The 16,619-nt window shown below is 38.2% G+C and overlaps 1 protein-coding gene across 7 annotated transcripts in view; it reads left to right on the top strand.

Moving 5' to 3' along the window:
* The window catches only part of CCDC88A (coiled-coil domain containing 88A), a 62,805-nt gene that overhangs the window by 17,543 nt on the left and 28,643 nt on the right, over positions 1-16,619 (top strand). For all 7 annotated transcript variants that reach the window (XM_083858143.1, XM_083858146.1, XM_083858140.1 and 4 more), the window contains 11 exons: positions 2,103-2,172; positions 5,788-5,846; positions 6,427-6,510; positions 7,092-7,232; positions 8,370-8,539; positions 11,376-11,457; positions 12,011-12,169; positions 13,533-13,679; positions 14,157-14,301; positions 14,923-15,107; positions 16,466-16,603. In XM_083858143.1, coding sequence (XP_083714269.1) covers positions 2,103-2,172; positions 5,788-5,846; positions 6,427-6,510; positions 7,092-7,232; positions 8,370-8,539; positions 11,376-11,457; positions 12,011-12,169; positions 13,533-13,679; positions 14,157-14,301; positions 14,923-15,107; positions 16,466-16,603 — 1,380 coding nt within the window. The remainder of the gene's footprint in view (positions 1-2,102; positions 2,173-5,787; positions 5,847-6,426; positions 6,511-7,091; positions 7,233-8,369; positions 8,540-11,375; positions 11,458-12,010; positions 12,170-13,532; positions 13,680-14,156; positions 14,302-14,922; positions 15,108-16,465; positions 16,604-16,619) is intronic.

Genomic DNA, 16,619 nt, shown 5'->3' with positions numbered 1-16,619 from the left:
TGAGAGGCCTCCCTTAGCTTGGGGTGAGGCAGGAAAAGCTGAGTGTGCCTGGGGGTGTTCCCTGAGGATGCTTTGGGATGCCGCGGGAGGGGACAGGGGAGCACTCACTGGACTGAGAGAGGATTTTACTGAGTGTTGGAATCAGACACTGATGAATGTGGGAATCTGGAATTTTAGCATTGTGTTAACCTAACTCTTAGGACTTCTCATTGCGAGCTTGTCCACACTGGTTTGTTCCAAGTGGTTTTATAACATCTGTGGAAAACCTTCTCTCAGTTTAGTGAGAAGTCACACCAGTGCTGTGGATGTGCTTGTCAAAAAACATTCACTGGTAGAATATAACATTCAAAATCAGAGTGTTATGTTAGATTAGTCAATTTTTTTCGTTTCTGCATTATGTTTGTTATTCTTTGGAATTACAATTCTGGTCCCGAACCAGTAATTTCTTGGAAGTGTAAGAGCATGGAACTCTTCTAAGCAGTTAATTCAAAATTTCTGGTGGGCTCGAGAGGTTTAATCCAGTGAGTATCCATGATTCTCAGTTGATGTGACTGAGGATGTGAAAGTCTTCAGTAAAATAAATGCTAATGAACTATAAAAGTTTGTGCAGGCAAAGCCAGTGCTGAGGTTAGTGCCAAGTGACAGAAAAGGTGCCAGACATCTTTGGGGGAAGGCAGAAGTGTTGTAAGGAAACAGGTGATCATGTCCATTCAGGAAACATATTTTGGTTACTGCTGCCCAGACTCTGCTTTGATACATGGTCAGCTTTATGATAGCACCATGGAATTATTTGATACTACCAAAAAACCACCCCCAAAAACACAACAAAAAGCCACTAAAAATGTGTGATTTTCTTTCATAGTAGCTGTCAATACTCATTAAATTCATTATATTTTATCTGTTTTAGATTGATTTAAAACATCCTATGGTGCATTCATGTCTTATTTTTATTTGAAAATCATCTTTATCAAAATCTGAGAAGTACAGGTGTCATGGTTGGTTGAATTTCATGATATTTGAGGACGTCAAAGCTGCTTCCTCCCTCCTTATAATTTGTCTTAGGCATGTCCAAATATATATTTTGCAGTCTGCTATTAATCAATTCAGATATAATCTTGATTTGCATATTAATATTTGCATATTAACCGGTGGAAACTTCCAAGTATAGTTATAGCTAGTAATTTCTATAGGTGTTTTTCAAGAAATATTGGGAGTTTTTTTTCAATTTGACATAAAGCAAGTTGTGTTAGGTTGTTGCTTACAATGTGACACCTGATGTGTGCCTTGGGCTCTTCTGGGTTATTTTGGTTTTGAGTAAAAGAATTGTATATAGTAATGGATCTGTCACTGTGGAAAAACAAACAGCCTGGCTGTAGGAGGGCATCTGCTGGGAATAAACATCTGGGAACAGGAGAAAGACTATTCTGCTTCAGGAGAATTAGGCTCTGTCTAGACTGGGGATTTGACCCGATTACAGCCATTACAGGAGCTCCATTGATGGAATCCATGGAACAGATAGGCAGAGCTGCACTTCCAAGCTAAAATTCCATGTGATTGGGCAGACAGAGGTTTGTACCTTTGTATTCACAGCTGGCCCAGTGTCACTGCAGCAAAAACCCCTGGAATTTTCACATCCACGTTTTGGTGAGGCCAAAGAAAGTGTGACATAAAGGAAATTGATTTTTTGCAGTAGAAGTCCACCTTAGAGCCAAGAAAACAAATATGTGTCAATACGTTAGTCAGTAAAACATGAACATAATAAATTTAAAGGGTTTTGCTGTGTTCTGAGACTCAGTATCTTGTTCAGTTAAGATCCCTAAGCCAGCTCATTGCCACAAGAAGATTTTGCTGTGTGAGATGATTGTGCAAACCAGTAAAACAAAGCTTCTGTAGAAGTAACTCATATTTGTAAGAGTTTTTTTGGGTTTTTTTATAAATTCGAATGCAAGTGAGTAAATATTGTACTAATTGTATGCATGAAGTCCTGAAAAATATTATAACTGTTTAATAAATACTGGTTTCCCTTTAATGGCTGTTGCTATTTGATGTTTGCTTTCATTCAGTACATATGATATAAATAATGTTTTGATTAACTTTTATAGGAGACTTTGCAGCAGTTGATCATGATGTCTTTGCCAAATGTGCTAATAATTGGCAAAAATCCTTTTTCTGGTAAGTTTATTTTTGACTAAGATAAAAATGTATACTGGTGTGATAATTTATGTTCTTTCACTGGAAATAAAATTCCTATAGGGTTGAGCCTTTCAACGGAAGATTGTGTAAATACTTTACCAAATAAGTGGTTTAATAATGATGAGTAATGATTTAATAATGATTTTCTTTATTTATACAAAGGGTCCACACTCTAAAAAATGTGTTCTGTCCTAGCCTCAGCCCTGGCTCTCGCTAGGATTTATACTGAGCCTGAGTGCATTTCCCAGCAACCAGTGAACCACTGATGGCACAAAATTAAGGTTTCATGTACTCCCAGCTACTGCACTTTGGACTTCCTTCACCTGTGTCACCGCTGAGGGAATTGGCAGTTCAGTGCATCTCACTTGATCCAGCTCCTGATCCTTGTTTCTTCTTCCCCAAAGTCTTCTGCTTCTCTTGCATCCTTACCTGAAAAATATTGCAAATTACCTTCTTGTTTTCTCCCCTGAACTGACACTGTCTTCTCCATCCTCACACCTCTGCTTCCAGCTCTGAGAGTTGCAATTTTCAGACCAAGAAAATTAGCCTGTGTGGAGCCAGCTGACTATCCACAGCCACTTGGGAATCTCTGCACCATGCTCTCAATTCCAGAAGCACGGAGCAGACACACCTGGCCTGCATGGAGCCACTATGGATTGGGCAGAATTTATTTACTTGGGTCTAATGTGCCCCAGGTGTTCTCCTCCTGACGTTCTGACACCTCAGCAGAGAGGTCAGGAACTGCTCTAACAGGCTGTGTAGCTTCCCCTGGCTGTTTTTATTTCTTTGGGATGTCTTCACTGCCACGCTTCCGTGTCTGTGGGACAGAAGAACCGTCTGTGTTTGCTCACTTCCCAATCCCAGGGCTCATAGCACTGATATTTTCCATATCCCATCTGTGCATATCCCATCTCTGTGGGTATCTTGCTTTAATTCTTTTGGGTTTTACTTTCTGCTTTTGAATATTGCTGCTTTTGCTTCCGAGGTCACAGCTTTTTTCAGTTTTTATATGTGCAGCTTCTGTCATATGCACTAAGAAGTGTGAATGTGGTCTCCTTCTTTCCAAAAGAACAGAATGCATCATGCTTTTTTAATTTTGATTCCAGACTTTCTTAAGGTTTTCGAAAGACTCCATGGATTTGCCTAGAAACCAGATACTGGAAAAACAGATTTAGAAAACCCCAGGTCATAGTATTGTTTTGTAGTGACTTTTGTTTTATTCTGTTCAAGACACTGAGAGAGAATATCTTAACAACATTGTGTAGTATAAGATGACATTTTATTGAAAACACACTATCAAACCCCACAGAGATAACACTGAATTCAGTTATGTACATTCAATTTTATGGTTTGGTCATTTTTAAGGAGGTGTCTTTGTGTTTTGGGATCTGTGATTTAGCAGCTCTGCTGGTGTGTGCTTTTGCTCTTGTGTGGGGATTTTTTTTTTTTTTTTTTTTTTTTTTTTTTTTTTTTTTTTTTTTTTTTTTTTTTTGAGAAAATTTGGACTGTCCTGTAGTGTAGCCCTCACATTAAAAAAAAAATTGTTATGCTTGGACAACATTCTTAAAGGTGTTCCAGCTCTCTGCTGGAGTTCAATCACAGAGTTTGGTCTGAACTAGAATATAGACCTGTTCTTTTGGGTTCTGTCCAGAACCCTTCCCCTTTAAAAGCTAGGACTGCTCTTGCTGTGTCAGCTTGGAGAAGGATCTCATCCCTACATGGATTTTTAAACTTTTTTTGGGTGGGTGCAGGGAAATGAAACCTCAGTGACCGTTGGAGGCGCTTGCTGTGTAAATCTGGTTGCGTCAAGGCAAGCCCCAGAGTAAAAGTCAATTCCAAGATAAAGACTTGGGTTTGGTCCACTTAGGCAGGAGGTGTGATTTTTCACAGGGATGTCTCCCAGTTTTTCCCCTTTGCACTTCAGGAATGATTAGTGGAGAAATCTCAGAAGATGCCAAATTACAGATGGCAGGAGCAGATAAACCAGAGACAGTTGGCTCATGGAGGAAAATAAATTGCAGAGAGAAGGCTGGAGTTGAGGTTTGCTAAGACGGGTCAGCAGGGACTTTATCAGGAGATACTTCCTGAGCTGATTGGCAGGAAGGCAATTGGAGGAGAAAACTGGAGGAGAGCTACAGCCTGTGACTGTAAATGTTAAATTAAATTACAAAGGGATAATGATGAGGCAAAGGGGAAGGGGAAAGTTGAAAGCAAGTTCATGTTCCTGAAGGGAGCAAGGCAGGGGAGAATGGAAGCCTGCAGAGGGTGTGAAAGTCAGGGATAAGGGTGAACACAGGCAAGATCAAACAGTGGCACCGGGTAGGGACAAAGTTCAGCAGCAGATTGAAGGATTTAGAGGAGAATCAGCTATTTCTGTGTTCCTGATGGAGGAAAAGGAGGAAAAACAGAAGATGAGGGAAGCTGAGGTGGTTCAGTGTTTTGCCCTGTTCCTTCAGGGAATGGGGTGGGGAGAGACAAGGAATCAATATATTCAGGCAGGTGTTTGACAGGCAGTCAGGAGATGAAGAGTGAAGAGGAGCTCAGGGATTGCTTAAAAAATTAAAAAGTATGATTAATTTGTTGGGATAAGTGAGTGTAGGCTGTGAGCTGTTGGCATGGATTCCTCCTGTTGCAGTATTCCTGTTAACCTTTATTGATAAGACAGCCAGGTGGAATTCCCCTTCTTCAGCTGAAGCAGCTTCTGGTGAAACACATTCCTCGATGGTTTTTCTGTTTCTCCATAAAAGATTTCACAGCTCAAGCCTTTGGGATAGAGGAAATCTGAATAAATGATTAAAAATCTCCCATTTGAGTCCATGTTTTTTGCCATGTATTTCTCTACCTGAGAAACCTTTTGCAAAATTGCAATATTCCATGTTCATTGGGATTGTACACATTATGTAGCTCCCTCCAAAAGCAGCAGCTTGAGTCAGTGCCTAAACTGTTTTGTCATCCTTGAAACATTTGCTTCATGGCATTTATGTTCTAGATATAGAACACATTTCTATATTTAGTACAAGATGAGGACATTGTGAACGTAAAAAGTAAGAAACATTTTTATTAATCTGTATACAGAGTTCTTTAACTTAAGCTTCTTTAGGAGATTAAGATGCTTAAGGCCAGATCTGGAAATACATGTTGATTTTTTGGATGTGCAGATGAATATCTAATACATATCTAATAGCTTTGTAAGGAATTTAAATGAACTTGTCACCTAAACTCTTCCAGCTTGGGAATGGCAGATAATTTAAGTACTTTTGTAACTATCTCGAGGTGCCTGAGATTACCATTCAAAACTTGATTGCAGGTCTCCAAAGCACTTCTAAAAATATTTCTCTGAAGTTTTGTTTTTGAAGAGCTGATTTTTTTTTTTTTTCAATTGAAATTGTTACGGCTGTTGAGGTGTTTGGTAACTCTGGAAGTTGGCAGTTAAAGGGCAAAAAGGACTGAGCTGAAAACTCATCTGGCTGTTTTCTAAACTAGATTAACATAAATGATAGGGAAATAATGAGAAAACCTCGTGTTTTCTCAGGTATAGGGGAGGAAGCTCTAATACAATTTTATGGTCACCATTTTTTCTTGTTTTCTTCTTAGAGCCAGGTACAGAAGAAGTGAAAAAGCTCCTCCTGCTTTTGCTTGGTTGTGCAGTTCAGGTGAGTTTCATTATATTTGTCTCTATGAAACATATGAGTTACTGATCTCTTTTCTTACTTTTTTAATACTTGGGGTGGCATAAAACTTTTCTTTCTTTGGTGGTACAATTGCATTCCTTGAAAAATTGGAATATTCTGATTTTTAATGAAATGGCTACAACCCTACACCTGTTATTTTACAAATACTTCCAATATCACCATAACCTTCTAATGGGTTATTAACTTCAATAGTGTTAATTTACCTGATATTGTAAAGAAAGGAAGGAAATGGTAAAGCACTGACAACTAACTCACTGCACTATTTCATGCATTTAATAAATTATCAAAAATATGAATAAGTAGCCATCTTAAGAAACCTCTTCTTGTCCCATTTTAACTTGTTTTTCCTTGTGTCATGAAAGTTATAATTACTGTAACATGGCATAAACCACGGAATTATTGGTCACCAGAATTATTGGATAATAATTTAGCCATGTGCAGTGTCAGCTTTATATGTTCCTGCTCTTAGAAATACAAGAGGAATGAAAATGCTTGTGATTATACATATAAATGTGTATAAAATAGATGTCTCTATTTTTAGTGTCAGAAAAAAGAAGAATTTATTGAAAGAATCCAAAGTCTGGATTTTGATACCAGAGCAGCTGTTGCAGCCCATATTCAGGAGGTATTTATTTTTTTTGGGGGGGGGGAGGGGGGGTGCTTTTAATTTTGGGGATTTTTTGAGGTGGAATATTGTGTTGCAGGAAGGGGAATTGCACATGTTCAATGGCAAGTAAATGACATAAGTGATTTGCATATTGAGTGGTTGTAGTAAGCAAAGAAAGCTTTATTTTTTTTCCACTCGATTCACAAAAAGATATCATGATTGAGCATTTTTGGGTTATATTTTTAGAGCAGTACCAGAAAGCAAGTTTGTTGCTTCAAGGATTTCTTAGTTACATATAGAAAATTTAGTTGACTGACATCTTGATATGCAAAGTTTTGTATAAAATAAAAATCCAATCAAATGTATGTGGTAGGTAATTTATAATGTGATTGTCACATTGCCAGAGGGACAAGGTGCTGCTTCCAGGTAGACAAAAAACTCTTCCTTTACATACAATTAAATATATTTTAAATGTTTTTTGATACCTTTTCCAGAGAATTTAACGTGTAGAGTTGCAGCTTTATTTTCTTTATGCTTCCTTTCTACTCTTAAATTAATTTCAAGAGGATGTTTCTTCTATTTCACTTCACCCCATATAGGTAACTCATAATCAGGAAAATGTGTTTGACCTGCAGTGGATGGATGTCATTGTGCTGACACAAGAGTATGTTGAGCCTCTCCTGAAAAATATGGCATTACATTTAAAAAGGCTTATAGATGAAAGAGATGAGCACTCAGAGGTATGGATGTGGGTTGGTGCTTAAGAGAAATACAAGAAATCTTTTTTTTTTTCTTTTTTTGAGATAATGCAGCTCAGGATTTTTATAACTAACATGTTAAAACTGACATGTTAAAGCAATGATTCCTGACTGCCAGAGCGTTGTTGTAGGGCATTCCTTTGTACATATTTGTTAAATTATGTAGGAAAGATAAAGTAGGAATAAAATAGGAAAGATAATAGGTGATCTTTTCCACATAGCCAGTGGGAAACAACTTCAGCACTCATCAGTAGCTGAAAACAGAGAATACAAAGCTGTATCAGTGCATTTACCAGGAATCAATAACCCATCAATTTGCGAGCCAGTCCCTGAAAGCTGCCTGTTCTTTTCCCATGTCCTATTGTCCAGATTTGAGGGGGATAAAGCAGAATCCCTACCAGGAGAGGAGGTTTTGCAGGCTTATCGTGAGGTACAGTTATTGTACCTTGTTAGAATAAAGGAACAGAACTGTACTTAATAAAAGTTACAAGTTGTGAATCATCTCAGTGGTCCCAGATTTGCCCCTCAGTAGAGTGGATGTATCAATGTTGCAATTATTCCAGATACTCCTTTGACAGTTTTTCTGGATCACAGCCTTGATAGGAATAAAACAGAGGGTAGAGGATGGGGGTGATGCCTTTGTGCAAAGCAAAGGAAAAATACTTTAAACTGTGAAAGATATTCATATTTGGCTAACACCCTTATTTATAGGGGAAAATAAGAATATTCCTGTAGCTCTGATGCTTTATTCTGTTGCCAAGGATGCTGCTGCTCACAGAAGAAGACGACTTTGTTTAGAGATACACATTTATCTTTATTTTCAGGAGCCAGTGGTTTTCAAGAACTTCACACCTTTCATTACCAAGTCCATTCTGAGCACTGGTCATTTTGATAAAAAAGTCTTAAGTGAAAAATAAAATTTAAAATAGCAGAAGGTCCTATCCAAGAGCTGTAGCTCTTTGCTTTAGGCCTAGAGGTGCAGGTAGAGCTTCTGATTTCTTTGATGGCCAAAATCTTTCCATCATTCTCGTGCCGTTGTGGTGTTTGACATGAATGACACACTCAGAGGTGGCTCTGTGGGTGCCCCGCTGGACTTTTTCCTGTGTTCTGCCTCCCCAGACCATCATTGAGCTGTCGGAGGAGCGGGACTGCCTGCGTTTCCTGCCGCACGCCTCGGCGGCGCAGTCCCCGTGTGGCTCCCCCGGCATGAAGCGCACCGAGAGCCGGCAGCACCTCAGCGTCGAGCTTGCTGATGCCAAGGCCAAGATCAGGAGGCTCAGGCAGGAGCTGTGAGTACCAATTCACACTCAGGTCCTTTCAGATGCTGCCTTGGCACACTTGCAGCCCTCTTCAGACCGATTCTTCATCCTTTCTAATGCTTTTTATAGTTATTGCTCCCCAGGAGGGCTGTTTTTATTAATACAAGAAGATATGTGGACCCATGGGACAAGTACAACTTTTCATCTGTGTTTGTCTCTGTTTGTATTCATAATGATCTTTTGACCTAAATTTTACACTCTGAGGTCCCTGAAATGATGGATTAAAGGTGGAAGTCTCACAAATCTCAGCGTTTTGTTCTCAAACCAGGTGTTCATTTAAAGGAGATGCATAGTGCAGGGTGGCTTCCTTCTCAGTAGCATGATTAGGTGACCTGTTTCCAACAAGAAATAGTCACCTATGGTTAATTCATAGCTTAAATCCATTGCAGATAGGACAGAAACTTTCCATTAGAATGCTTTCCTGACCCCCACCTGTTTGTTCCTGTGTAAATGATTTCTTGTTTGCACAACACTTAGTTGCTCCTGAAAACTGCTCCTGGTTCTGTAGATTTCTGTGGGCATGTTGGCTTCGTAGTCAAGGAGCAAATCTGAGCAGAGTGAGGAGTTGATATTCAAAGAGGAGATCAATAACAGTCCTGTAGAGAATCTGCTTCTTCCGGTAGCAATGTGTCAGTTGTTTGAGGAGAGTGAAGTGTGTGTGTGTTCTGAATGAAAATGCTCAATCTGAAGAGATTCAATATGTGTAGAAACAGTATAAATAAAGATTTTTTTGTTGTTGTTAAATTCAGCAATGGAGAGAGGAGATAGGTAAATTAAATCACAAGCTGAAGGTAGCATAAGTCACAGTTCCCAGAGTTTGTTGATCAGATCATTTCTAGCTGACTGGGTTAAGGATCTTGTTAATTTACTCCAAGGATCCCCTTCCCCCACTCCAGCATGGTCTTCATGAGGAACAGAGGACAAAAGATGGGGCTCCTTTTTTCCTGATGTCTGTATTATTATGTGTCTCCTGCAATGAGACCGCCCAGGATATTCTATAAACAGCTGCACCAAGAAAATTAGTGAAAAAATTGCTGTTATTAGTTTGATTGACAGTTAATAGATAGCCTAAACGGCGAACACTGGTATGTTCTGTATAATTTAGTCCAATCCTCTCCAGTCTGTAGCTGAAGCGTGCAATTAGGGCAACACTGATGGCTCAGAGCAGTCCACATTTTGCACTCTTATTTGAATTCAGTTGATAAGTAATTTCCCTTTATGTATAGGTGTATCTTAAAATATCAGACTTGGATGAATTAACTTCAGTCTGCAGTATTTAGTGTTGAATGCTGCATCTATTTGATAAATTTGAAATTACGTTAATTCCAGACTTGAAAATACTCAGCATAAAATTTATTTATAGTCTGGTTTTGGCAGTGAACCTTCATACCTGGTTTAATATGCAGTGTAGCTGATGTAATTTCATATAAAATGTCTTTAAAGAGTATTTTTCAGTTGGATGCGAACCAGGGAATACAGAAACGCCAAAGCTGGAAATTGTACACTTCATTTTCTGAGTGTTGAGTTCTGTGTGTTCCTGTGTAGAACAATAACAGGAATATGGAATATGGATGTAAAAGTTACAGAAATCAGGAATAAATTTGTGTTTGTGCCTGGTTTCTGAGCACCTCTGGAGGGGGAAAGCTGTGACAGGGATGTTGCACTGAGCTGTGCAGAGCTGAGCCTCCTGTGCTTGTAGGCTCAGTGACCTTTTCCAAACAATGGTTTTCCAAAAAGATCATTTATGGTGAAATTGGCTCATTTTTAAAAACAACTGCTCTAGTTTTGTTTAAAACAGCCCTATTTTTGTTGGTATGATTGCTTTGAGAGAGTATTACACATTTCAGTCCATTAAATTTTCTTATTTCCCCCTTTTCTACTTTTGTTTCTTACTTGCATCCCAAAATGTGGAATAATACAGTAACAGATCTGAATATGCAATGCATCTTTTAAGAATAATTAATATTGGCAGGATTTTCAACAGCAAATGCTGTTTGTTCTGAGGTGCTGTTGAATTTTGAGCATCAGGTGTTTTTTGTCTGTGGCTACAGGTAATTAAATATTTGCACTTAGGGTTTAACAAACTCATTTTTAAGGATTGCGAAATGAGTTGGAAGTTAAGAATGAGTCCTATAAGAATCGTAACATTCTATGTCAAATTGTTTTTATCACAGCTTTCTGAGTAGACTTAAACAGACATCCTGTTGTTTCCATAAAATTAAAATTCATTGTGTGTTTCATGAAATTACTGAGCTTATTAAGCAGTATCTTCTTCAATTGAGTAAACACACCTAAACCCCTTCATTCTTCTCTGCAAGAAAAGAAAAAATTACAGAACTATAAAAGTGCTTTTAAAATTAGCTTTACTTGATTGTGACGAGGGGTCAGTGTCTGGTTCTCCTGGAAGAAATTTGGACCTTTTGAATGTGTAATTTGAAATTATGCTGAATTGATTTTTGGATGTGGATCTCCTGGTACACATTCATGGGTGTTGTCTGGGGTTTTTTACACAAAATCCCCTATTGCAAAAATTCCCTTATTACACCCTGTATTCTGCCCTGTGTGAGTAGGAAACAACAATTTAAAGCACTATGAGAAGTCTAACAACATTTAAAATACGAGACAAAGACTAAAACCAAAAGAATAACCAAGTCATGATGGCAACCCTAAATTTTACACTCTGATTTCCCTGAAATTATGGGTTAAAGGTGGAAGCCTCACAAATCTCATCATTTTGTTCTCAAACCTGGTGATCATTAGCAGGTTTTGTGGCCACATTTAACTGGTTTGTGTTTTCTCCTTCAAGTGAGGAAAAGACTGAGCAGCTGCTTGACTCTAAACAAGAACTGGAACAGATGGAAGCTGAACTGAAGAGACTTCAGCAAGAGGTGTGGGTTTAATAATTTTATTATTTTAAGAAAAGTTACCAGCACAATTCACCACTCTTTTTCAGATGTTAAGTATGTTTTCATGTTTATTCTTTTATTTTGCACTCTGAACCTGATCCTGTGTAATGTATTCCTTTATTTGTTATATTATGGTGGAAAAAAATGCCCTGACTTCCCTGACTTTTTTTGTTTCTTCATTCAAGCAATTTGCCACCAGTGCATCCTCTGAAAAGATCTTCTTAAAGTGAAAGTGCTCCAGTTTTGTCTGTTTTTTCTTTATGCTTTGTGTGGTGATAATGAGGGGGAAACCCTAAATACCTGCATAAATATACACTACATATAATTTTAGTGAGTCCCTGAAAAAGGCCAGTGCAGTTTCCTTGGAAATACATCACCTACAATCCTCTGCAATAGATGGGATTTTTCCTTTGTCTTTCTCAGAATTAACCATACCTCTCTGCCTTCCCTTAATTTAAACAATGAGGAAGCTGTGTTACCCTTCACCATGTTCTGTCCAGTCCTGCCTGCATTCCTGTGTGTCCTTTTGTCCCAGAACATGAACCTGCTGTCGGACGCACGCTCTGCCCGGGTGTACAGGGATGAGCTGGACGCGCTGCGGGAGAAGGCGATCCGCGTGGACAAGCTGGAGAGCGAAGTCAGCCGCTACAAAGAGAGGCTCCACGACATCGAGTTCTACAAGGCCAGGGTGGAGGTGAATAAATCCAGGGGAAAAAATCACCCAGAGCCACCGTTCTTCTCTTGGCTGGGGCTGTTTTCAAAGTGTGTTTGGAGATCAGAGCATTGGGATGTGAGAAACGGTTGCAGCTTCTTGCTCTGGGATATGACAGTCAGGCTTTTGTGACAAATTCCAGGTTTTAGGGAATTGTCTCTGTGTCTAATGGCAATGGAATTCAGTGTTCACCAGAGCTCTAAGCCAGCAAGGCCAGTGGAAGCCTCTGTGAAAGATGGATTGAGAGAAGCCCACAGAGGAATTAATTCAAAAAATGCCATAAATATAATAATTCCTTTTTCTTCCTGTAGGTCTCCTCAGGGAAAGCAATCTTTTAAGTCAAGTGTAGGAAATGAAGGCTGTTCACATAAATGAGTACAGGCCAATGGCATAAAATACACTAAAAAGAGATGTACCAACACCAGGCAAGGGGAACTTAGAATTCTGGTATGAATTATTAATTTAGGAGACGAATTAACATGAAGGAATTTATCAGACTATCATTCTGTCTGTAAATGCCAAATTTGATAGGCAGGTGCCATATAGTATAAAAATCAGTAAATGAAAACAGATTAGTGTACAGGATTTGACAGTGGAAGTTTCATTTTCGTAGAATGTTTAAACTAATAAACTCCCTTAAACATAAAATTGCTTATATGTTTTCATAGCCTGTAAACTATTGGATATTTCAAACATGCTTCAGTACAGACAGATGTTAATTAGTTGGGTCTGTTTCTTAATAATTATTAGTTAACTTAGTATTAGTGTAGGGAGGAGAATGAAGGATATTTATGTGATCTTTTTACAGATTTTGCAGCAGACTGTGCTGAAGTTTTAAAAGTTTTGTCTTTATATCATGAGAAAATTGCTAATTATGTATTTTTCACGTTGCTTTTATCAGATGCTATTAAAAAATCCTCTGTGTACCAAAATTAAAGCTGCTCAGACCCTTTGAGAGTGGCTGGTTATATTTTAAGATTGTGGTTGCATTTTCAGCATCATGGCCTGACTTTGGGCCCAGTGGCCTATAAACCTAATTTTAGGCTATACATGCAGTACCTCTTTCCAGATCACAGTCTGAATCACAGAAATTCTGATGGTTTGGTTATAATTATCAACATCTTATTTGTTCTTCATGACTTAGGGAGTATTTAATTTATGTCAAATTTTATTTTCGCAGAAATTCATAAGTTGCATTTCTGTGGAATTTTTATAAAAAATCTGTTACAGCTCCCAGTTTTAGCTTAGGTTTCTGAAACTGATTGTGATGCATATCAAAGTTTGTATGAGCAGGGGAATACTTCTGGTTTGGGATTTATTTGTTGTTGTTGCCCCATTTTTGCAGGAGTTAAAGGAAGACAATCAAGTGTTGCTAGAAACCAAGACAATGTTGGAAGATCAGTTAGAGGGGACCCGAGCCCGTTCGGATAAACTGCACGAGTTGGAAAAAGAGAATTTACAATTAAAAGCTAAACTTCATGATATGGAGATGGTGAGTGTCAGGGGAGGGTGGCAAAGGCAACTTATACACACTGAATTTAATTTCTGTTTTTAATAAAAGCCTTCAAAATAGTGGATGGAGAAGGAATGTGAGATTCAAGAGGAATAGGATGGACTTTTTTCATGTGAATATAATCGTCACTTAAATTCTGTGTTTACCCCATGCACTTTGTTTCCTAATATTCAGAGAGAAGTAAACTTTGGAGGAGTAGGGAATATTTATTTTAGTTTATGAGGAAAAGAGGTTCTTCTTTGTAATCTTCTTTACTGGTTTTTACTGTTCCCTTCAAAGTTCTCACAACTTTTCCCGGTTCCTCTACATCTCACTGTCTGTGCAGATCAGAAAAAGCACTTTGCCCTTCTTTGTGACAACATAGTAAAGATAATAGAATATAGATATTAATAGAATATATATAGTAAAATACTTTGAACATATTGAGACTTTTAACATGTAAAAATAATTTTCAAGGAGCGTGATATGGACAGAAAGAAGATTGAGGAGCTCATGGAGGAAAATATGACCCTAGAAATGGCTCAGAAACAAAGTATGGATGAATCTTTGCATCTTGGCTGGGAGCTGGAGCAGATAAACAGGACTACTGAACTTTCTGAAGGTAAACATAGTTAATACTTGCAAAGCTATTGAAATGAAAATCTCAGAGGCTGGATAACATTAGGAAATTAAATGTCCTTATTTCTGAAGTAGAGAGCGTGTTGTCCTCTGGAGAAATACTGATTCCCATGTATCCATGGAGATAGAGCTTACAACAGAAGTCTGTTCTTGTGGTTCTTGTTCAGTTAAATAGTGATGTAAAGCCCATAAATAACTTGAAATTACATTATTTTGCCATCCAGACCTCTGTACTCTGCAGCATACATCATGATTCTTCTTGCTTTGCTGTTCTCAAAGTTACGGAGAAGAGCTGTGGTGAAAATTTTGATTCTTCCAGTACAACATTCTTGGATATAAACTGGATTCTGTGTAAAGCACTTGTGGAACTTGGAGATACATCCTGAGTTGTGGGAAAGAAATCTGTGCTGTGATTAGGAACATTAGGAGAGTAGAACATATTTTAATCTCTAATATTTCTAATCCTAATCAGCTCTGGTCACCAAGAAGGCGTTGGAAGGACCTTCAAAGGCTGTTAAATCCTCTAAGTTTTAAAATGCAAAAACCCAAGAACTCTGGCTAATAAGTCACCTTTTATTTTAATACTGGTATTTTTCTCCTGCAGTGCCCCAGAAATCACTGGGCCATGAGGTGAATGAGCTGACATCCAGCAGGTTACTGAAACTGGAAATGGAAAACCAAAGTTTGCTGAAGACAGTGGAAGAGCTGCAAAGTGCAGTGGGCTCTGTGGAAGGCAGCAGTTCAAGGATTCTGAAAATGGAAAAAGAAAACCAAAGACTTAGCAAGAAGGTAAAGGTCAGGGTGTGCTTGGATTGTGTGAGAGCTGACTATTGTTCTTTGTTATTTTCTTCTTAAAGGGTAATTTTATGAATTGCTGTTATTTTGGGGTAAGGCATTAGAAGGGTCTAAGTGGAGTTATAGTGTTTGTAAGCTTATGGAGAAAAAATAAAACCACCTCCAAGAGGGTTTTCTCTTCTCATTGTGTGAGAGTGTGACCAGTTTATTCAGAAAGGTCTTAGACCAGTAAGGGGAAAACATAATAACATATTGGGGATATGATGAGTAATGAAAGTGATTTAGGATACTGGATAGCATTTGGTAATTAGGGAGCAGAAGAAAGTGTGTGTGCAGAGGTGGAGAGTGAGTGATGAGTCTGAGCTGAAAACTTGCTCCTGTGTCCTCATGTTAGCTGAGGAAGGGAGATGGTGGGTCAAGAAATTGATAAACAGCTCAAGAGGGGAGTTTGCCAGGTTTAACTGTGCTGAGCTACAATACCTTACTCCTCAAATTATGTGTATCAAATAGAATAATTTATTCAGTGGTATTTATAGAGAATAATAATTTGGGGAGAAAAAAAAAAAGCTGGGACTGATTACAGTGGAGTGAAAATGTCTAAAATTCCTGAAATAGCTTTGGCTTCAGCAGCTATTTCAGGTGAAAGACTGTTCTTGGAGGGGGTAAGAGAAAACTAAAAACAGAAAATTAGAAACAGAAAATTAAAGAAATCCCTACTGTATTCCATGCTTCCATAAGTTTTCTGGTTCCTAAGAAGCTGATGTTTTTTGGAGCAGCTTCTGTGCTGTGCCCAAAAGGCATCTGGGAGGTGCAAAATAAAGGAATAGGTGTAAGAAACACACATTGTTCAGGTCAACTTGTTACCACTTAAATGTGACAGAAAAATCATGCTTGGATGTTTTAAATTTTAAGTAGTTTTGCTCTCTGCAAATTGAACCATTTGACAAAACAAACTCATACATTTAATTCCCAAGGAATCATCTTAATTATCTCTTGAAATAGTTAAGTAAGATCAAACAACATTCTACCTTCCTAAGTTAAAAGGGTCTTGGAGGAGCAGTATAAATCTCACTAAAATGGAATTTTGAGAGGAAAAAAAGATGCTTGAGGAAATATCCAGAGCCTGAGAAAATCTGACCCTTTTTTTTTACACTAAAGTACTTTACAGATACAGAGTTCTGAGCCAGGGAGAAAATGTATTCCCAGAAGAAATTAATGTTTCAATTAAAGACTAGAAAACTCTGTTTTATTCTTTCCCTTAAGCTTCTTTATTCATTTCTGTAAGAGTGCCTTCAACCCAGCTAAGACTGTAATTTTTAAGTACATTTTAAAACTTTAGTTTTTCTTCCCAGCTTGAAGAGCTGGAGAATGAAATTAGCCAAGAGAAACAAAGTCTTCAGAACAGTCAGAATCAGAATAAAGATTTGATGAAAGAAAAAGCACAGCTTGAAAAGACACTTGAAGCACTTCGAGAGAACTCTGAGCGACAAGTGAGTAGCAGAACCA

Source organism: Zosterops lateralis (genome assembly GCF_965231275.1).
Source record: "Zosterops lateralis genome assembly, chromosome: 3".
NCBI classification, from domain to species: domain Eukaryota; kingdom Metazoa; phylum Chordata; class Aves; order Passeriformes; family Zosteropidae; genus Zosterops; species Zosterops lateralis.
The sequence above is the reverse complement of the archived record's forward strand: the minus strand, read 5'-3'. Positions and strand labels throughout refer to the sequence as shown.